Source organism: Corylus avellana, chromosome 6 (assembly GCF_965113065.1).
Source record: "Corylus avellana chromosome 6, dhCorAvel1.hap1.2, whole genome shotgun sequence".
Taxonomy (NCBI): domain Eukaryota; kingdom Viridiplantae; phylum Streptophyta; class Magnoliopsida; order Fagales; family Betulaceae; genus Corylus; species Corylus avellana.
Window position 1 is genome coordinate 1,029,300 of NC_142495.1, and position 23,084 is coordinate 1,052,383.

Consider the following 23,084-nt stretch of genomic DNA (forward strand, 5'->3'; position numbering starts at 1 on the left):
TAAAGCATTGGGAAAATATGGATTCAATAATAAAGGGAATGTATGGATTCAAATAAGTTGAAAGTTTCGTTCCCAATGTCGTTCAATGAATGTTAAGTCATAAAAATGTTTTACAAAGTTGATTCTAGCTAGTTAATATGTAGATTCTATGTTATTGTAAAGCAAAGAATGGTACTTCTTCTACTTTTATCCTTTGATATCTCAAAATATAAGCCTTCATATTATGAATTTCAAGGGTGAAAAATTCAAATTCTAGGTGATAAAAGGCTATGTTTGGTTCCCTTTCCAATAAGGGAAAAGCTAAAAACAATAAAGAAAATATATCTTGCTTAATTTTCCTCAAACCAGTTTTTATGATCATTATATTGCATTTTTTTTATCGTATGGAGGGTAATTTTACAATTTGGGTTGAGGAAGGAGGACGTTAATTACAACTCCGATAATAGATTAGGAGAGACATTCCAAATTGAAACATTGGAAGGACAATATTGAAAAAAAATATGATAATTAGAGGGAGGTACAAGTAGATAACCCTAATTAATTATTTCTTATTAGTGGAGGTTGTTAAAAGATAAAGGTGTGCCAAATATATATATATATATAAAATTTACCTTTTAAAGATAAATTAAATAGAGTAATAGTCGGCTACACACTCGTGTGAAGACCCACCATCAAGGGGGATTGTATTGTCTAATAACCCTAATAAACCTAACTTTGCCCACCACCTTTTTGATAAGGTATGCTAGATTTGACTGATCAATCTTAGAAAAGTTGGCTTCCCACCGTCGTGAAGATACATCCTTCACATTGGCTCCAGAATGGGCGGGCAAAGTTCAGCAAGTACTGGCTGTACTTCAGAGAACCGACTGATTGATCAATACATTCAATATAGCCTATATATTTACTTCCTTTATGAATGACTAAAATCTAAAATTCAACGATAAAATCTTTATATCCAATTTATATCGAACTATAAAATCTTTGCTTGGGATATGATGTCGGGACACCCATGATGGGGGTGTGGTCGATCTCAAAACCAAAAAACACAACATTCATAATTCTTTTCAAAATAAAAAAATTGAGGTAAGATACGAGAAAATACTAGAAAAAATAATTAAAATAAAAAACCTTTTATGCCATTATTCCAAAGACCGGCTGCACAGAGAGAAGGAACGTACCTTAAAGAAACATAGTGGAGATCATGGAGGCAAAGACGGCAATGGCACAAGCATACTTGTCGAACGTTGTGTGGTTTTGGCCGGCACCAACCTCCTCCATTATATCTATTGTAGCTTTCTCTTTTTCTTTGCGATATCTGTGCTTAATTTGTATATATAGATATGATTGTGTGAATATATATATATCGATCTTCAATAAAGCACTCGTATAGTTTTATAGGGATAAGTTTGGGTGAGATATCTATTCCAACTTATTAAGATTATATTATTTAAAATTAAGATTATGTAATTATTTGAAATTAATTAGGATTAATGAGTTCTTATCAATTTAGCAACCAAAGATTTTCCCAACAAGCACAGAAAAACCAAACCCACGATCACCCAGAAACGCCGGAAAAAAAGTACCTATCACAATATTTCAGACATATATAATTAAGAGGTTTGATATAGGCACAACACAAACCCAACTTAAAACCAACTTCTCTCCTACATGGCATTTATTTATTTTTTATTATATTTTTTTTAAACCAAATCAAAAGTCCGTAAAAATCAAATTTTCAGAAATCTAAAAGTCTCTCTCAGTCCCTCGCTCTCCCTCCGGCTCACCCTCTCTCCTCCGGCGAGTTCATCGGCCACCGGAAATCCTCTCTCAGTCCCTCGCTCTCCCTCCCGTGCTCACCCTCTCTCTCCTCCGGCGAGTTCTTCGGCCACCGGAAATCCTCTCTCACTCCATCGCTCTCCCTCCCGCGCTCACCCTCTCTCTCCTCCGGCGAGTTCTTCTGCACCGGCGAAGCTGTCCGTCCGTCGCAAGGTTCCGTCGACTGTCTCTCTCACCGGCGAAGCTCCTGTCTCTCTCTCACTCCGGCGAAGCCGAAGGCTCTCTCTCTCCTCCTCCGGTGGTAAGTAATCCCTCTCTCTCATCCACATTCAAAATCTAGGGCTTTTTGATTTATGTGTAGTGGTTGCTAGAATAGTGTATTAGATTTATGTGTATTTAGGGTTTAGATTTCTATTTTTTGAATATTATTGGGTATGGATTTTTTTCTTCTTTTAAGGGAGGGCTTGTTAGGCTCATCCTTGGTTTTCTAGCTGGCCCTACAATGAAAATGGAAGCGGAAAGGAGGCATGAGGTGATCAAAGGGCTTCTGAATATTACTTTCCTTGAGATTGTTGATCCCATAACTGTAAATTATAGCTTATCTCTTTCTTCTGGGAAACTTGTGAAACCCATAGGAACCCGAATGATTCTTTGGGATAGAGAGGCTTCAAAGTTTTTGGCACCAAAGTTGGACAGGTCAAGTGGTTATAAGAATATCATTGAATATGCCACATATTTTTCTGAAGCAATTTCCGAGGGTTTGTTATGGGATAACAGCGATCATACTAGTGCACTTTCTGAGTTGATAAAGTTGGGCTTCATGCTGGAATTTAATGAGCAATCAGTAGGGTTTTTAATGAAGTCCAAGAATTTGCAGATTTTCATTGAAGATGAGGAGTTTCTCACTTCTGCCTTCCCTTCTGAATATGCCACAATTGGTTAATGTTTTTAATTGCTGTTTTGTCCTGGGTTTTTCTTTCTATTCTGTTTTTTTTTTTTTTTTTTTTTTTTTAATTTGGTTGAAAGTCTTTCTCTTGTAATTTTGAACTAAATGATAATTTTGTGATGTCTGCATTTATATGTATTTGTTGCTGCATTGCTGATTCTTATTGTCTGTTAAATGTGTGCTTCTCTTGTAATTTATCTTACTGTTTGGTCAGTCAGAATTCTACATGTGATGTTTGTTGATATTGAACATAAAGTAAGAAGAAAAATGTACACCATCAACATTCAGTACCTGCAGATAGTTCAACCTTTTGAGTGCCAGAAATGGGCCTTTATAGGGTCTTTTTTGATTGCAGTGTCTGTGACAGTGAGTGAATGGAAAGCCAAGAAATACCAAAGAACATACTTTGCTGATTTTGATTGTTATAATCGCACCTGTCACTGTGAAAGTACAATTCTTTAACAGATAAGCAGCATAAATTAATGAGTTATTAGAGATTGATATAATGTCCCTAAAAGTGCCTATAGCAATTCTGTCAACTACCAAGGTTTTTCTACTTGCTCATCAAATTTTGTCAACTGCCACTTTATCGTCGCCTCTCTCAAGAGAAGTCTTGGAATGAAATTCATTTTCTTTTTTTCTTTTCAAGCCTATTTAAGTTCTTACTATTTGTATGCTTTTTATAGTTCACACTGCTTATACAATAATATTTTGAATTATACATTAGGTAATCGAAAAAGTTACTCATCATAGCTGCCTAAATGGACAAGGGGGGTGAAGTTGAATCTTTGTGTACACGTATTCCAAATGATGAAGATTTTTTGGAGCAAGATTGGCCTCAAATAGGTTTGACTTTTCATCTTTTGTTTGGGTTATAATTTTGCTTTGACACACCAAAATGGCTTTTAACTTTGTATCCCTTTTTGATAGATGTGGATGAAGAAGTTGAAGAACCAAATGTCTTAAGGATCACTTGTTCGGATGAAGAGTTGGATGGAGATGAAAGTTCGAATGAAGAGTTGGATGGAGATGAAAAATTTGAAGAAACAGAGATGATCGGTGGGAATGAAAAAGTTGAAGAATCAAGGATGATCGGCATCTTTTAACTTTGTAGCATTTTGATACATGTCATTATGTCCAAGAGCATGTAAAATTTAATATAGTTTATGCCTTTGATGTTGGCATTTTTTTTAGGGAATTGGCATGTAACTGTCTTTTTGGGAAGTTGCCATGTGACTTTGTCTTTTTGAGAAATTGTCATATAACTCTTTAAAAGGTTTGTGTTGGGAGCAACGTGGAAGAGCTTTGTCATTTATGTTTATTGTATATTTCTTACTGTTTATGAAAGTTTTTATAGGGTTCTTTGATTTTTTGTTCATTTATTTTTGGGGGAAGTTTGATTTATGGGTTGCTAGTTGTTTTAGATAGTGAAAGTGTTTGTTAATTTGTAATTATAACGTGCAAATGATGGTGTCAGTGTTATAATTGAAGCTAGATTTAGTTATTCAAGTATTGGTTTTTGGTCCGATTGATCTTTTGTCACTATACGTCTGTGATGTTTGGTTCTTTGAGGATTTGTTTCTTTATATTTGGAAACTGAATGTAGCTTTAGGAAAAATAGTGAATTTGGGACAGTGGGTTTTAGTAGGGTTATTGTTGTTTTAGTGTCTATATTTTTTTTCCTCTTCACAATTATTGTGTATCTTAATGTGGCATCTAATGTATCTATTATTTCTAGTTCTCTATTTTATGTTTGTTTTGCATATGCGGGAAAGGTTAGAGTTGTCTCAGTATTAACTTAAAATTTTATCTTGCTGAAAAACAGCGTGTATGTCCTTGAGAATTAGGTTGTAACAAAATGGCGTATTTTACATTAAGCAGTCCTTCTGTATTAAGCAGTAAAAGCAGCGATGAGTAGGTACAATGCATTCCAGCAAGATTCGTGTAATAACAAGTCTGCTGTGTATGTTATAATTGAGATAAGGAGCATATACATAGCAATATAAATGAAGCACCTACAAAATTCTACATCTGGCTCATAAATGAAGGTACCCACACGCGTGAGGAAGGAAGCTCATATCAAGATATATTACAACATTTTCTTGTATAATCTCAGTGACTCATGAGAGTATTTTAAAGTGAAAAAGCCAAGAGATGACAAAGCCAAGGACCATGCAGGCCAGAAGAAAATGCATTATGCGGCGGCCATGCCAGACGGTTCGAGTCTCCACTAGTATCACAGGAGCTGCTACTGCTGACGAGGCTGCAGCAGTAGCATTGCTTGCCTCATTTCTCTGCTCACCAGCAACATTGAGTGCAGTGCCACCACAAATCTCGCAGGTTCTGCAAAAAGTAAGTAAATTTATTACCAATGAGGACAGACAGTATTGGCACGTGAATCAAAACTAACCTAGTTACTGCATTTGATTGGGCATATGAAGCAGAAACCAGAAATGTGGTAGGAAGCAAGTTTCAAATCTAAATGAACAGTAGCAAGCTCTGGATTTACTGCTCTATAATGTCCATTCAATTCAACTTACAAAATCATAGATAAATTCTATGTGATTGATATTTCAAAAGACATTTAAAAGACAGGGATATTATCTTTGGATGAGAACAGGAAAACATCACACAATTAATAGGGCTATTGCACTATAATTTTGGCTAAACGTGATCTACAGTAATCAGGGATCTTCAACTATCTTCCTAACATAGTTTTCCATTTATGTCTTGGATGTCCCTTCTTTTATGGGAGAAAGTGTCTCAAGTTCAGAAAAGTGATACAAGGATCGTAGCTTGTGGGAGAAAAATGTCATTTACCCTAAGTTGTATAATAGAAAAGCCAAGTCCAAGTAAGGAAACGTCAGCTCCTTTAGCCTCATGGAAAAGGCCCTCATAAACACGCTCATATAGGTTTGGCAGTGAGCTGAATTTGGATCAGGAACAAGAGTATATAGATTATGAAGAATTTAATTACCCTTATAAACATTTTTGATTTAAGGGAAAAAAAAAAAAAGGCAAGGGTCTGTATGCTTTCCCCATCATCTCCAGATCTCAACCCACGAAAGAAGCTTCTCTCTTTTATGCAAATACCACACCTTATCATCAAGGGTTTTTTTGGATTATAATTTTCCTTTCTTGATTGAGGAGATGATGATAGAATTTGTAACACTTTGGTGTCTCCTTTAATTTGGACCTAGCTAGTTCATAGAAATGGTGATCCACACTACAGCTGTGAAGTTCATCAAGATTGATGTCTCTTATCTATCTATATGTGTTCCTAATCTCCATTTTCTACCCTCCACTTTAGTAAATTTGTCTTAAATGATCTAACAACAGGAGGTAATGACAGAATTGAAGCTGATATTTGTACTGGTGAAGAAATGGAAGGAAGTTGACAAGGTGGGTGAGGTCAATGAGGATGCGCTTCAAGCCCAAGTCCAAGATTAAGCTCAAAATGAGCTAGAGCTCAGACTCAGATATCATCAAGCTGATGCAAGCACAAGCAGCCAAGCTTTTCCAACATGTTTTGAGTTGAACTAAAACACATATTTGTTTGCACACCCTAGATATCAAACAATATTAAAATAAAGCGAGCATGCAAATTACAAGCTTATCTACATACACAAACAAGGAGAGAAGCCATTACCACCAATAAGGACTAAACTCTCAACCCCTTAACTCAACTCAACTAAGCCCTAATTAAATTGGGGTTGACTATCTATATCCTCAAATTAAGCAAGGTAGGCTAGAAGTACTCTTTGCAGCCATTCTAATCTATCTAAAATCACACTTTCTGTTACCTCCCTATTTAACACATTTTTATTCGCTACTTCTACTCATGTTCTTTTAAGTCTTGCTAAAGAAAGAAATAAAATAAAATCACAAGCGCAAGCGCAAACACCAATACACCCAATTATGGAGTACTCACACATTAGACAAGCTTGTCTCCACAATTATGGTGCACTATGGGCTGCACATAACCCTTATACAGAGACTGTCATGCCTCATTTTTAATCTACTTAACAATGTGGTATCTTCTTGTGAACTCCTACTCAACATGGTGACAAAGCTACTCACCAACAACAAATTCTAGTACTTGACCCAAATTGTATCTCGGATTGGCTCAATCACAGCCCTACAGAGCAACGACAAGAAATGTGGTTGATCAATTACATTCACTTATAGTACATGTGCAACTTCTTGTCCAAATTCATTTTCCCATTCCAATGGGAGGGAGGACTTCTTGAGTAGTATTAAGAATCCATGTCCATGTATCTTCCATGAACTACCTCATGGATAAATGCCATGCACCAACTAATAATTTAGCCAAAAACCAATACCAAATATATAAAGTACCTGTCCAGTTCGGAAGAACAACTTTGTGTAGCCAACTTGATACATTTCAGGCAAGATATTGAACTGATGAAGAATTGCAACTAAAACACTAAGTGGATCCTGATATGCGACATTCTCCAGCAGAAGAAAACCATATCTGATGTGAGATTTAACATCAGATATCCACCAAGCCAAAGGAAAAAAAAAAAAAAAAATCGTAATCAATTAGGAAATATATAAGAATTTTTAAAGCTGTTACTGAAGATAAAATATTATCTTTCTTTACCTTCTGGCAAACTTCTGGTAGGACATTCTGGTGGGAAAGCCAGATCTTGATATTCGTACTACTTCTAGGACTCCACAACATCTTAACTGCGGCAGCACAAGTCCTTGCTCATACAATTTGGGAGACTGAAGGTTATTGGGCTTGATACAACGTATGAAATGAGGTGTGGTGCTTTCTAGGTGTTGCATCAGTAGGAATAATTGACCCTGAATACCACCAAAAACAAATATTCACTACCCAATCAAACATATAACTAAAAAACAATAAAACCAACAAAACCCAAAACTGCCAACTTTCTCGGCATCCAACCAAACAAAAACACATCAAAGACACGGAAGCAGAGAAAACAAAACCAAAACCCTAATCAGAAGAAAAAAAAATCAATAATAAAAAGATCTAACAGGGGGATTTGAGTTTATATGGAAGAAGACACACCAGGATGAGATCGAAGAGGGTGGCCTGGTCGACCTTGACGAACTCGGCGTCCCAGGCCTTGAGGTCATCGGAGGAGGAGTTGGAGCGTTCTTCGGACGCGGCGGCTGCTTTGGGGGCCTCGACGTGCTTCTTGCAGTACTCGGTGGCCGAAGACGTCGCCGGAGTGAGAGAGACAGAGACGGAACCTTGCGAGAAACTGAGCGCGGGAGGGGAGCGAAAAACTGAGAGGATTTTTGGATCTGAAAGGGGAGAAGAGGATGTGAATTTTTTAAAAATTCAAACTTTTATTTTTTATTAAAAAAAATGCCAAGTAGGAGAGAAGTTGGTTTTGAGTTGGGTTTGTGTTTTGCCTTTAACATTTTTCTATAATTAATTACAAAAAGCGATCTGATCAAAATCTGATGCATATATGAAACGTTTCTATATTTGTCATATCTTTGCTATTATAAAATTTGTTCCATTAATCTTTTATGTAAAGTATTTTCAGATACCCACAAAACGATCTGATCATCGAGCTCTTATATGCCTTTTTAATGTTATTAAATAATCTTAATTTTCACTCAACGCTTCCGTAATAAGATCGAAGGAAATACTCTACATATTATATCTCCAATCCATTCATTTCCATCCACATTTTAGTATTTTCTTAAAGTTCACTTACCTTTTTCTCTTTAATATTATTTAAATAACCTTTTTCCCTACCTCCTAAAATCACTCTTGAATGTCTAGAAAAGGTATTACACTTCACATCCCTATCCATTTGGCATGTACATGTGACGAATATTGTAAAATACATAAAACATTCTATAGTGGACATGGATGTGATAAGATGTAAAGAGTAACAATTTTTCTTTCATTTATGTACACAAGATACGTGTTTGTTCATCCTATAAACATAAAATTGACATAACTAACTATCATAAATTTCATAATAAATTAATATATATAAAATAAAAAAACATACCAAAATTCATTACTTCTTTAATTATTCTTTGAAAAGCCTAAACACCAGAAATCGGTTTCTCTCGCTTGACCCACTTAAGGTACACAGAGATGATAAAAATTGCGTACATTTATAGGGTAGAGAGATGACCGGTTTCTTTCATTCCTTTATAACTCAACTTAGGAAACCGGCCACTTCTCTTAATTAATTAACCAACTGTTTTTAAAGAATATGATTAAATAATCTCATAACTTTAGGAGTCTAATAAATACTCATATGTAACATGTCATGTCAAATATTAATTTTAAAAACTACATTACCTTTAGAGGGACAGAAAGACAACAATAATATTTTTAGTTTCTTCTAGCATTACTCTTTCACCTTTTATCTAATACTTTTTTCTCATTCAACTTTTGTCCTAGGTTTGTGGAATCTTCTAAGGATTAAAAAAATATATATAATAGAACAAAATTTTTCTTCAAATAAGGTTAGAAGGGATCTATTGAATTTGAACCTGATACATTTAAGAAATTTTTTCTGACCTAATTTATTAGACCAGAAATAAAGATGGCCCACGACTTCCCTAGACAATTGTGGCCCAAAAAAATCCACCCTGGGATTTTCAAATTGGATTTAAGTTCCCCAGCAAACAATGGCCCAGAAGGAGATGAAAGAGGTGTCTTAATTAAAATCCTTGGTTAATGGGCGGCCCATGCATTTCTTGCCCATTTGCTTTACGTTCCTTATCCTGATTTTTTGAAACATGGTTCAATCATTTTCTGATTTTTATTATTATTATTATTTTACACCAGCAGGCAGGCAGGCTGACACCTACACCCTCGTAGAGAAGAAAAAGAAGCTTTCTTTCTTTGAATACCATGAGAATTATATTCAAATAAATAAATAAATAATTCTACCGACATGTCGATCGCATGGGGGTGGGAGTGGGCCTAGAGGGTAAGCGAGGCGAGTGACCGCGGTGCAAGCTAGCGCAGATAGCGCACTATGCGGAGATAGAGTGTAAAAAGGAGCATTTAACTTTGCGAAAGAACACGTCACAAAAGGAGAGAGAAAATGGGAAAAAAGAGAGACACTTGCATGCAAAAGATGATTTTGTTTCCTTGGATCCCCACCATGTGTTTGAGAGAGAGCTTCTCTGGATTGACTTTTCGTTAGAGTGTCTATCCTGTATAAAACATCTATCATACGCACAAAAGCCAGGCTCCTTTCCTTTCTTGCACGCTTCGATCGGATCGAAGGGCTACGATTCAATGTGGTTTCTTACATTGAGAGGACAAGCCCTTTTTGAATATCCCGCTATTCTTTACAGTAAAAGAGACCTAGCCTTAGCCTAGGACATTACTCCTCAGGCTCAGGGGCCTGATGGATCAAGGTGATGTTCAGCCAATAGGTGAAAATATTTGATCTGGCTTGCATAATTGAGGTCTACCCGGGGCCCCTGAGCGACCTACCAAATTCACCATAACTTAGGTTATGTGAAAAAGTTAAAAGTAAAAGATTCTTTGGGTGTCGTACTAGATCTTATAATAGCCTGGTGATATTAATGTGAAATATTTATCTCGTACCTTCCTAATCAAAGCAACAATTTCCGGCAAAAGCATATAAATAATTACATTTCGATACCCTATGTTTATGCTTTATGGAGCGGGTAGTTGACATGATCATTTATTTTATTTTATGGTTTATATGAAAATGTTTTAAATAATGTTATATTATTTTAAATGTGTTGAAAATTATGAAGTGAATTTATTCATCTTTTGAATCTAGCTAGTCATTTTTAAAGGTCCGGGCCGGGGTTAAAACTCAATTACCAATTTTTTATTTTACCAGAAAATAATTTTTATTAAGTCATACTTAATTTCACTTGTGTTTTTATTTTATTTTATCTTTTGCTGATAAGTTAGCTAAATCATGATAAATATTAATGATTCATTTTTGTTGTTTGTCCTCTTCCTTCCTTTGGGGGGAACAAAACTCATAGATTATCCCCAAACATCTCTCTATATATATAAACCCCCACTTTCTCAGACAAAACAGTTCATGCTTTGACGCTGCATTGCGCTCCAAGACAAAGAACAAGAAAATGGCGAAACGTTTCAAGCTCCGGATTTCCCGAGTCATCCCATCCTTCCAATCCTGCCGTTCCAAAGACCCCGCCACTCTGCCAGCGGATCCTGTCCCTTCATTCTTCCGACCATCCCCAGTAAGCACCAAACTCACCGACCTCCATTTCCCAGCCACTAACCCACTCCAACCCTCCAAACCCCATCACTCTTCCCTGAAGCGCCACGTTTCGTCTGCTTTTATATCGGTCGGCTGTGGGTTAGGATCAAGAGCCACTCTCTCTGATGACGACCGCACCGAGTCACCCGAGTTCCAATGGGAAAAAGAAGAGAACTGGCACGTGGTCGCCAAGGTCTACGACGAGACTCCTCGCCGTAAAATCTACAACTCCTCGGTGTCCGGCGAGTCCGACTCCGAAGACGAAGTTTCTGGTCTTGCTCCACCACCACCCCCCACAGCGGAAAAGAAGAAACGACGAGCCAGAAAGAAGAAAACGGCATCGAAAACCCGCACCAGCACCTCTTCTGCCGATAGCGGACTGTTCAGCAGCGAAGGTCGTGACGAGAGAGACGGCGAGGAGACCGAAACCTTAGTTTCCTCCTCCAGAAGCTTCTCCAGCGATTCCTCGCCGGAGTTCAACTCCCACTTGGAGACAATACGCGAGGTACCACTGAGCTGCACAAGGCGAAAGAAGAGCAACGCGAAGAAGAAGATGAAGAAGGTGAAGCGGTGCGTTTCCAAGGGTGGGAGGCCTAGGAAGGTGGTGCCGTCGTCTCCGGAGTGCGATTCGCCGGCGAGGCTGTCGATGTTCCAGAGACTGATACCTTGCACGGTGGACGGGAAGGTGAGGGAGAGCTTTGCGGTGGTGAAGAAATCGGAGGACCCGTATGATGACTTCAAAAGGTCGATGATGGAGATGATCTTGGAGAAGCAGATGTTCGACGACAAGGATTTAGAGCAGCTCTTGCACTGTTTTCTGTCTCTGAACGCCAGGCAACACCATGTCGTTATCGTCCAGGCTTTCTCTGAGATTTGGGAGGCTTTGTTCTGTAGAAGATCAACTAGCCGATGCGTTTCTAGGGCTCTTTGAATCAAACCAGTATATAGAGAATAGACTAGAACTAGCACTTCTTCTTCTTCTTCTTTATGCTTAATTATCAACTCTTAGCTTTGAAAACTTCTGTAGTCTTTCTAGTCTTGAACTTGGGGATGGTTTTCCTTTCTAGTTATCTGTGGGACTCTATTAACGAAATTATAAGGATAAAGTTATTAGTTAATTATATTGTGTTCAAGAGCCTGGAAATACTTTCTTCAATTTGTTTGGAATATGGATTCCATGTTATTCTGTCATTTTGATGGAAAAATTGCTGCAAAATTTGAAGGGAGATAAGGGTTTAGTCTGATCTTGCCACCATAATTAATCACTTCAAACACATAGAATCCAATTAATGGAGCTTCTAAATGTGTCACAACAAGCGTAGTCATTCAAAGGAGATAAAGGTCGACCGGGAATGCGAGATGATTTTTCAGTGTTTTTCTCGTATTCTTTTAGTGAATATTATTATTATTATTTTTTTAAAAAAGTCTTTCTCATTTCTCTTACTTGAATTTATAAAAGAATATTTCTCATTTCTCTTAATTGATAAAAATAAAAAATAAAATAAAATAATAAAATAAAAAAAACATTCGGGGTCCACCGTTACATCTTACGTGATTGACCAAGCATTGGGATTTGACCAATGATCACAGGTGGATAAATTTGCTTTGGCCGATGGATTAAATTAGAGACTGATCATCAGATAGAGTTCTATTCCCCACCGTTTTACATTTATTATTCGACTGCACATGGAAATTATCCAAGTCGGGACCACACGTTTACAATTTGTTGAAACTTATCATCACTTGTATTGATAGCTAGGATGGCTCCCTCTCATTTTCGTTCAGAAAGTGTTTCTCGTCACTCTCCTAGTCTTCTCATATAGGGTAGGCTTTCCATCTTTTTCTTTTCGTTGTAATAATTTTGCCTCAATCTTGAGGAGAAAGCCATCATGAGAACTCTTTGTCATGAGCTCCTGCTGCGAGCTCAGTCCTTTAGCAATTGGACTAATTGATTTAGGTGTTGTAAAAAGAACTACTCGTATACGTGGTGTTATTTTATTTCTTTTTCTTTTTTTTTTTATGAAAGAAATTAAATCTAGACAACCTTTGCAAAATCCTAGCAATTAAGGACATTGTAACAAGCCATGTGAAGATCTGCTTCGCTTTTCTTTTTTTTTTCCTCAACAGCCTAAATATATATTGATTGTATTATATAGCACATTTAAATGGATATCATGAGATGCATATGTATATATACCAGAAATGGGACTCCTGATTCCAGATTCCTGATTCCCAAAGCTTCTTGGTTTCGTTTCAAATTATACACAAATTTCAAAATCGCAGAGGGGTGAGAGAGGGCATAACCCTGGTACCTGGCTAGTGGGCCCGGCCCCTTGTTACATTTGTACGTGTATATATCAAGTGCATGCAGTACCAATTATTTACTAGCCTGAAACAACGTAGTGTGTGTATATATATATATATATATATATATAAACGTTTTATAAATATCTAATAGAAATAATATGATAAACTTTATTAGCCATTTCAACCGCTCTTGTTAAAAAATATATATTTACACGTATTTAAACTAGACCATATCACATTAATTTTGTGCTATAATATTCGTGTAATATTTAGACAGGGACAGCTAGCTCATGACATGACATGACATGACGAGGGCCATGAAGACATATTGTTATATATGTGTAGATCGAACTTAAAGTGCATGGAAACAAAGTTAGCTCAGCTCAACGGAACGTATCCAACCATGCATTTGCATATATGATATACGAATATGGGAAGAAATTCACGTCCATTGTCTATAAAACAACCACAATTGTATGCTTCAATCGTTTTCACATAATAGCATGGTACGATAATAGGGTAGCAATCGTCATCGATGAGGCATGCAATTAAAGGGTCGCCTCTCTGTCTCCTTCGCCGTGCATATCTATCGGTCTGTGCGTCTGTCTCTGTACAGTATCACAGATGAAGGCCTGACGGAGCACTGCAGTAAAAAAAAGCGAGGCTTCAGTGATGCTGTAAATGGGATAGTGTCTCAGGGACTGTGTCGTGAAGAACACGCAAAAGAACACAAATTTCACCCTCGGCCCAAGAGAATGAAATCTTACTGCCAGTGGTAAAATTCAGTGGATACGGTGCACTCACGGTGCCAGAGATTCCTTACCCGTCTGAAGAAAATGACTATAAGAATGCGCACTCGTTTCTCTCAAAAACCACAGCTTTTTCGGATCCCCACTTATCTGGGTCTCTACTCTGTACCATGAGTTATGCTGCCTGTTTTATCATATTCTTACGACTCATCATTTCAATTACAGTAATGGAAGCTCAGACCACATTGGCCGTTGGATTCTTCCTTTATTAATTTATACCTGGGGATTTATGCCACATGTTCTATATTTAATTTTATGGATTTTTTTTTTCTCTTTTTTCGGAAAGTATGTCGTTGATTCTAACTTGGCAAGGGATCTCTTACTTTTGGGCATACATGCGTACAAATCTACTTGTTTATATATAATGCAAGTGTTCGAATGTGTATTTTTGTGTTTTTGTGTTTTTTTTTTTTTTTTTGAAACCGGGTAAAAGATCTCATGCTTTGTGTAAAACTAAACCAATTTGTTGTAATTTTTTTTTTAAAAAAAATTTGGTGGGTATTTTGTTGTAAATTCAATAGTGTCTAAATTTGTATCCCAATTTCCCTTTTGGGTACTTTTGATAAGGTTTCCAAAGGTAGGTTTTTTTTTTTTTTTTTTTTTCTTGACATATTCACACAAGGAAAGAAGAAGGAAGGATTCGAACTAGTAACTTTCGCTTTATGAAACATAGTCTACAGCTGATTGAGCTACCTCAGCTCTTAGGAACTAAAAGGTAGTTTTTAGTTTTGAATTGATTTTTTTTTTTTTTTTTTTTTTTATGATTTTGAGAAAAGCCCGTACTTAAAAAAGTGGAGAAGCAAGTCACTTATTTCATTTTTTTTTTAACAAATTAGTAAATCATTTAAAAAATTTTGGGTTTTAGTATTACAGGAGTTACTGATATCAATCAAAAATGATTTGTATAATTTAAGAAGGAAGAATTATGATATATAGGCTATGTTTGTGAAGAGGCCGGGCTGGCACTGTAGCTGGAACGGCACTGTTCCAGCTACAGTGCCAACAGCAAAAATTGACTTTTTGCTCTATTATTATTATTATTATTATTTAATAAAGCAAAATATTAAAAAAAAAAAAGAAAAAATGAGGAGAAAGGGGTGGTGTTCCAGCCACCCCTTGGCCAAAATGGGGTGGCCGGACCACCCCATTTTCCAGCCACCCCCTGGCCGTATGGGGTGGCCGAAACCACCCCCAGCCCCTTGGGGGTGGTCCGGCCACCCCAAATGCACCCAGTTCGCATTTTTTTTTTTTTTTGGCCAAGGGGGTGGCCGGACCACCCCCTTGGCCATGGGGGTGGTTCAACCACCCCCAGATCGGCCAGGGGGTGGCTCCAGCCACCCCCTTGGCCAAAAATGGGGTGGTCCGGCCACCCCATTTTGGCCAAGGGGTGGCTGGAACACCATCCCTTTCTCCTCGTTTTTTTTTTTTTCTAATATTTTGCTTTATTAAAAAAAAAAAAAAAAAAAAAAAAAGAAGTAAAAAGTCAATTTTTGCTGCTGGCACTATAGCTGAAACAGTACGCTACACTGCCGGCCCGGCCTCTTCGCAAACATAGCCATAATTTCAGGAAATCTTTTTTTAACACCTCTTCTTTTCTATCATTGTACAAATAATTAGTCTGACTCCCGACAATGAATGACTTCCACAGTACAGAGAACTGCGAGCCATTTTTATTGTTTGTTCAGAAGCATAACTCTTGCGTCTTTTAATTGATTTGGGATGGCGGTACCCAATATTTGAATCTTACCTTTCTACATGACTATCGATCCTTGGTGAGATATTATATTAATCACAATAAAAAATCTGTAATTAGTTTTACTGTCAGTATATCAAAGATTTATGATCTCCCTAATAATATTACTTTTTACAGCAATTATTTATATTTGTTTCACAAGCACTATTCAATATTCATGTTAGTGGGGCAACGAATGGCCCCCCTCCCCTCCAGAGACCTGTGAAACCTTAAGCCCTCCTCTAGAGCGTCGTCGCCGCCTCAGGGGGGGGAGGGATGACCGTTGCCTGCATCCCTCCTCCCCTCAACCTCTCCGCTCCGGGTGCTAGTATTTTACTTGATGTCCCTAGTTCCAGTGCCCCCTCTCTTCTTCCTCATCCCATCTTTTGCAAGGGTTCCGTCGATCCGGTTGGGCTTGTTTCTGTCTTTGGTGTTTTCTGTTATGTTGTGCTTGTGTTCTCTTTCGGTGGGTACTGCTTTTGGGGATTTTTACTCAAACTCTCCCCCTCCCTGTTTGTTTATGTGTGCCGCCGATCTTCTCCGCACACGCTTTGCCGCTCACCTCTCACTGTCGAGTCTTTTCACGCGCCCCTCCCGCGCCAAGCTTTTTGTGCCACCTTCCACGGCGGTTTCCAGCCAGCTCGCGATCAGCCTCCTCCGACTGCCGTGACCTGCTTTGTGTGTTTTTTGCGTTTATTTTCCTGTATTGTTTTTTTTCTGTAATTTCTTTTCTTGCATTTATTTTACTGTTCCTTTTATTTTCTTGTATGGTTTTTTCTTTTTGCTTGTAATAATGCTCTCTCCTCCTACTTTGTTGCACCCAGCTGCTGTCCGTTATTACTGGTCCAAACCCTTGGGTTGTGGATGTGAACTTTATCCTGGCTTCAGGTCGAGGAGGATGAGTATCGGCTTGGGGGTTTTGCTCTCAAGACCGAGGAATAAGTATCGGCTTGGGAGTTTTGCTCTCAAGGTCGAGGAATAAGCGCTACCTATGCATTATATGGTATCTGTTTGATGCAGATCTGATTTTTAAACCTAATGATTAGTCATGGGTTAGTGGATGTTGTGTTATGGTTGATTTGGTCTGTTGTTGATGACTGTATCTTTAGCTTTGGCTATGATTTACTTCAGAGCTTTTTGCTCTGTTTATAAGAGTTTTAGACTCACAATTTTTATCAATAAATGAGTATGATAAGTTTCAAATGATAAGTTTCAAAATATATATATATATATATATATATATATATATATATATATATATATATACACACATTAAGTCCACCAATGTATTTTTGAAACTTAGGTTAAGTCCACCAATATATACATTAAGTCTAACATATACATATGTACATGTTAGTGATTTAAAATATATTTAAAACACATTAAGTCCACCAATATAAAATAAGTATAATAAATCAGCGTGAAAAATAAAAATACTTATTTATCTCCCATTTTTACATCAAGTAGCTTGATTCCCACACGTGAAACCATCAGAATAACAAAAATGAATTTTAAGCAACTTGATAACAAAAAATGAGAACGTACGTATCTAGGCTCCCTGATATAGTTTTCGCATAAAAAATCACTAATTTTCTATTATTTGGCTGATCCTGATATATATATATATATATATATATATATATATATATTTTTTTGGTATTGTTTGGTTGGTATGAAAGATAAACTTACCACTATGATTGGAAACCATCCAAAACCACTCAAATTTACTGTCATTACGGCCGTCACCAATAATATATATATATATATTTGGTTAAAAAAAAAATCAAAGAAAGGCACCCACATAAACCTACCAATGACGAGAGGAGATGGATGGGAAGTTTTTATTTTTATTTTTTATTTTTTTTATAAAATAAAAAAAAAAAAAAAAATCAAAACAAAACAAAGCAAAAAAGGGTGAGTGGCAAGTTGTTGGAGGCTACAACCTGGAGAGCGTGGGGGGAGTTGAGGAACTAATTATATTCATCTTCAAAATTGATGTGGTGTGCCCTCCCAACTAAGAAATCATTTGACATGCATCAAATGTTATGGGAGACCACGTATTGTCAACTTTGAAAGGAATAATAGGGTGATATATAGCATTATTTGGAATTAAATGGACCGAGAAAGGTGATAGGTTACTATAATAAAAGAAGGGTAGAGGGGCGACCGAATTCCTCTATAGTGAAGTGGTTACCATAGTAAGAGTTGGGATGGCATAGGGGGTGGCTCCAAGGGGAAGGGTGACAATTGGGTTCCTTTATGGTGTGTGTGATTTTGATTATTTCTTGGAAATTATTTTTCATTGACAAGAACTTTTCGCTAGATTCATAAGAGAAAAATAATTGATCGCACTTAAATGGAAATCCGTTTTCACATTTTGCAAAAGAGACAAACTACTTAGTTCCTATAAATGGTAGAAAGTTTGAATCGACCAATGAAGAAGAGGGGATGGGAAGCGCCTATAGTTTTGAAAACTAGGAAAAATTATGCTTTATCCACCCAAAGTTTTGGGCGATTTGCAGTTCAACCTCCAATGTTTTAATTTTTGCAATGCACCCCCAAACTTGCAATTTTTTTTTTTTTTTTTTTTTTTTTTTTTTTTTTTTCAATTCAACCAATGCTATTCCAAAATTCCCATATTGCCCATATTTTTTTTAATTACAAAAAATAATAATGGGGGTGCAAAAATGGCCAGATGGCCAAAGGAGTGGCTACTGCCACCCGATTAAAATTTTTTTTTTTTTTTTTTTTTTTTTTTTTTATAAACAAAAAAAACAGGGGGGCAATATGGGAATCTTGGGATAACATTGGTCGAATTGAAAAAAATTTGAAAGTTTGGGGGGTGCATTTCAAAAATTGAAGCATTGGAGGTCGAATTGTAAATCACCCCAAACTTTGAGGGGTTAAAATGTACTTTTCCTTGAAAACTATTAGTGGAGAAAACAAATGAATGAAAGATCTTGATTTACAAATTTTTGGTTTATATGTTGTTACATGGTGAATATGTTATCATATCATTTAAAATTTCAAATAATGTGGCATTATGTACATATCCGATGCAAAAAATAAAATAAAATAAAAAATCACTTGATCCACAAAGCATAGGCTTTAGGAACTCATTAATTTCAACAAAATGTACCATGAAATTAAGCATTTTTAGAAAAGAATATGGAGTCTCAAAATTTCTGGTTTTGATGCATTACATTAGGGAAATTCATAGTTGCATCCCGTGCTTGTCGAAAAACTAGTGGAGTTTGCTACACAGCGAAGCTTCTAACCTTCGAACTTCTCCTCAAATAAACCGCGTCCATTCATGGGAGAATTAGAACCCAAAACTAACATAAAGGCCAATTTGTGGTAAAAAATTTCCTAAAATTCGGGCTGTTCAAGGATAATTTGAAATAAGAGCATTTCTGGCCCAAGAAAAAAACAAGGGCAGTATTTCAATAACTTAGATGCTTGTTTTCTCAAGCAGTGCGATACATATTACAATCTGCATTTCCTCCCAATTCAGAACAAAAAGATTGAACAAGAAACGTCCAAGACGTCATACGGAGTAATAGTACCTTTCAGAATGGAGGGAGCGGTGGCGGGTTATTGTGGTTTGGAGGGGGGTGGTGGAGGCATTGATGTCGTCTGTGGCATAGGGGGACTATCGCCATGTTGAAGGGGTGGGGGTGGTGGTTGGCCTCCCATTCCCATTGGTGGTGGTAGGGGCATTGGGGGACCTGAAGCTGCTTGTGGAGGTGGCGGTAGCTGACCATGCCAAGCTTGTTGTCTAGCTATTGGCATAGGATAGGTGGGTAGGCTATCGCTTGAGGTGGTGGTGGGCGGAGTGCAGAAATATTGGGCCTAGAGCAACAACACCATTTGCAAATGGGCGTGGCGGCATGGCTCCATTGGAATGAGGAACACTTGGATGTGTTGGAGGCCCACTAGCGAATAGTGCGAGGCCTACTCTTTTGTGCACCTGGATTGCTTGCGGCCAAAACTTTCTCTGCACCCAATATAACGGTAGCACACAAGTAAAGCATTGTCCTTAATGATGGCATGAATTATTCCTACAAAATAGCGAGAATCGGATAGTCTCCATTTCGTTTTACTTTTTATAAGGGTAAAATTATCTAAAAATTGTCATTTCACTTTTCTTTTTTTTTTTAGACAATTTTACCCCTATGAAATAAAGGACCAGCTCATCTTCGTTTCAAACAAAAGGAAAAAGCGACAACCTAAAAGTCATACTTGCTGAAGTACCATGAGGCAACTGGCAAGTTTAAGTTACATTTGACACCACTTTATTTCATAGGATCAATGTTTTGTAATCTACTGTTAGGGATTTATGTAGTTTACAAATTTCCATCATGCTTCTAAATATCGCGATAATACAAAAAAATACGTATATACATCTGAAAAAAGTTCAAAAATGTTTTTTATATTTTAAAAATCTACTAAACAATGATTAATTTGATTAATGTGATTACATGATAAGTATGGTCAAGATCCTCTAGATTTTACAGTATAATTCAACCATGGAGTTTGTAAAATCCCAACCATTATTCTTAGGAAGAGGAATCAGAATGGGTTGTCGAGTTTGTCAAGATGTTGATAACAATGACAAGACAGATCAGAATTTGATGTCGAAATCAAAAGATGTAGCCATTTTAATTTGACTTGGTCTGTGTTGAACAACATAAAAACACAAAAACAAAAATTCTCATATCTTGAATTAACTTTTGCATCATTTAACCTTAGAATTAAAACTTACAACCAACCATGTTTTGAGTTCCCAACACTCGAAACGGTAAGATAAAGAAACTGAGACGAAAACAAGAACCGAGGATTACAAATTATTTTCCCCAAAAAGGAAAACTTAATTTCCAGAGCAAACTAACATTGCCAACCAGCATCGTCCATCAAAAGTCAAAATTTTATCAAATTTGAAGTATTTGCAGCTAAAGATGATTAGATCAAGCAACAAGCACAGCCAACTCAATAACCAAAACAATGATGCCAGGAATCATTATGCTACGGCCTCTTGATCTTCAACAGCATCAGCATCAGCATCCACAGAAGCCAAACCATGTTGCTCCTCAACCTTTCTCCACGCGTTAACAACATTTGGTGGGAACTTCTTCTTTACTGTCCGGATCAATCCTTTCGCCTCCTTCATCTTCTTCTTCTCCACCAACCCTTCGACCAGATTCTTCAGTGTGGCAAAATCCGGAATTCTATGCACCTTCACACTCTCCTTGAAAACCTTATACCCCTTCTCATAATCCCCATTCCTACACAAATAATGTATCAATGTCCTAAAAGTCGCCGCATTTGGATTACACGCATTTCCCTCCAACCCCTCATAAACCTTCATGGCCTCATCCATCATCCCACTCTTAAGATAAGAAGTCATCAAATAATTATAGCTAATGGTATCGGGTTTGAGTCCCGCATTACTCATCTCGTTGATCCATGCCATCACATTCTCCGGCTGACCACCGTGCGCATGCATAATCCTCACATTATACGCAGCAACATCGATCTCACACCTCTTCTTTACCATCACATTCCACAAATTATCGGCCTCCTCGCTTTTCCCCTTCTTGTACAAAGCGTCCAATATGGTCGTAAACGTCACTGCCGTTATCTCCACCCCCTTCTCCTCCATTTCCTTGAAAATCCCAATAGCCTTCTCGGTTGCACCTGCCTCGCAGTAGGACTTGACCAAAATCCCATACGAAACCTTATTAGGCGAGACCCCGTATTTCTTAGGAATTTCATCGAACAGTTGGGGTACCTTGTTGAACATCTTCGATTTAACGCACGCCGATAGCAAGGCGTTGAACGAGACCGCCGATCTTCGAGTACCCAGCTCGTCCATTTGGTCAAAGGTTCTCAAGGCGTGGTCGAACATGCCGGCTAGGCCGTAGGATCGGATCAAAGTGGACAAGAAGCTTTCTTCTTTGATTTTGGGGTCTTTTTTGTGGGACTCGATGAGGGACTCGATGTCGGCGAAGCGGTGGGACTTGGCGAGGCGACGCACGGTGAGGTCCTGAGCGTAGCGGGAGGAGGTGGGGGAGGAGTAGTTTTTGGAAACGGACGAGTAGATTTCCAGGGCTTTGTCAGGGTCGTGCTCGGTCCGGAGTTTCGATTTCGCTCTGGAAATGGACATCGAAGAGGAATCGGTGGTGGTGCTGAGGCGGCGAAGATGACGGAGGGGAATCGAAGACGACATTTCTTGCAATTTTGGGTTTCCGTTGGCGGAGGGGAGAGAGAGAGAGAGAAATGCTATGAGGGCTTTGCTGAGCTTCGAGTCTTGTGTTTTAGGGTTTTAGACGTTGTTAGAGGCAAGTGTTTCCCGGATTTGCTAGTAGGGAAAACTCATACCCATTCCTCAGGAATCTGTTTTTCAATGGGTATTTGGTTTCTCTAAATTAAAATTTAATTTAGAGAATTAATTAATTTTTTTTCTTATTTAAATACATTTTACATCAACTTCTTTATTCTTTCTCTTAATTTTTTAAATATGATTTTTTTAGTCTTTCATTTCCTCCAACATCACCAAATTCAACATCGAGCACCTGACAATCGTTATTGTTGTTGGCTTAGCCAAATCACTCCGCCTCAAGACCAAGACCCAAGTTTGCTGATTGTGAGCTCTTATCACCAAAGACCTCATTCTTCCACAGGGTCATCACCGTGCACATCAAGGAAGAGACCAAGGTCATTGAAGGTGAAGTTGTTGAGATTCAAATCAACCTCCTTGCAATCGCTAATGCTGTCTAAGAGAGGGAGAGAGAGAAATAGTTTTTTTTTTTTTTTTTTTTTTTTTTTTTTTGTATTAAACACTATTTAGTTTGAGCTATCAAAATATGAGAAATGCTACTCAACATTTTCAAATGTCCATATTTCCAGCATTTTTGTCTAGATGCATTCACATTCACTTGATTTTTTTTCTTTAAAAAAAAAAAGAGAAAATGCCCTTAATATAATTAATTTTATTATTATTATTATTTTTTTTTGGTTTTTATTTAGTTTTGTCGTGTAATTGTATCTTGGAAATGAAACAAAAATAAATTGCTTGAAGGAGAATGTTTGGAAATGGATTGTTTTAGGAGTTTGGCTTGCGGCCAGGGAAAAAACACGAAGGATTTTTCTCTCTTACAGTATAAACGGTGGAGGTTGCTTTTAGTGAAAAACTAACTAGAGTTCTCAACAATCTTGCAATCTCTACCGTTCAAGGAAGCAACTTTTTCTCAAATTTTTGGGTGAAA

General features: G+C 37.4%; 3 protein-coding genes and 1 long non-coding RNA gene across 4 annotated transcripts; 2 read left to right on the top strand and 2 right to left on the bottom strand.

Annotated features, from left to right (window-relative positions):
• The first annotated feature begins 1,742 nt into the window (after positions 1 to 1,742).
• LOC132175949 (uncharacterized) lies at positions 1,743 to 4,073 on the top strand. Its single transcript, XR_009439474.2, has 3 exons — positions 1,743 to 2,077; positions 3,450 to 3,568; positions 3,653 to 4,073. It is a non-coding gene; the product is annotated as an uncharacterized LOC132175949 (long non-coding RNA).
• An 851-nt stretch (positions 4,074 to 4,924) lies between these two features.
• LOC132175964 (myosin-1-like) lies at positions 4,925 to 8,048 on the bottom strand (the record flags this gene model as incomplete). Its single annotated transcript, XM_088517244.1, has 4 exons — positions 4,925 to 5,065; positions 7,082 to 7,217; positions 7,347 to 7,552; positions 7,782 to 8,048. Coding segments are annotated over 4 exons (654 nt in total), but the record flags the coding sequence as incomplete, so codon positions are not given.
• A 2,708-nt stretch (positions 8,049 to 10,756) lies between these two features.
• LOC132187482 (transcription repressor OFP7) lies at positions 10,757 to 11,986 on the top strand. Its single transcript, XM_059601807.2, has one exon. It carries the CDS (start codon positions 10,829 to 10,831, stop codon positions 11,897 to 11,899), a length of 1,071 nt encoding a protein of 356 aa, XP_059457790.1. The 5' UTR covers positions 10,757 to 10,828; the 3' UTR covers positions 11,900 to 11,986.
• Positions 11,987 to 20,639: 8,653 nt separating this feature from the next.
• LOC132186995 (Tetratricopeptide repeat (TPR)-like superfamily protein) lies at positions 20,640 to 22,216 on the bottom strand. The gene has a single exon (XM_059601134.2). It carries the CDS (start codon positions 22,043 to 22,045, stop codon positions 20,837 to 20,839), a length of 1,209 nt encoding a protein of 402 aa, XP_059457117.2. The 5' UTR covers positions 22,046 to 22,216; the 3' UTR covers positions 20,640 to 20,836.
• Between the last annotated feature and the right edge of the window lie 868 nt (positions 22,217 to 23,084).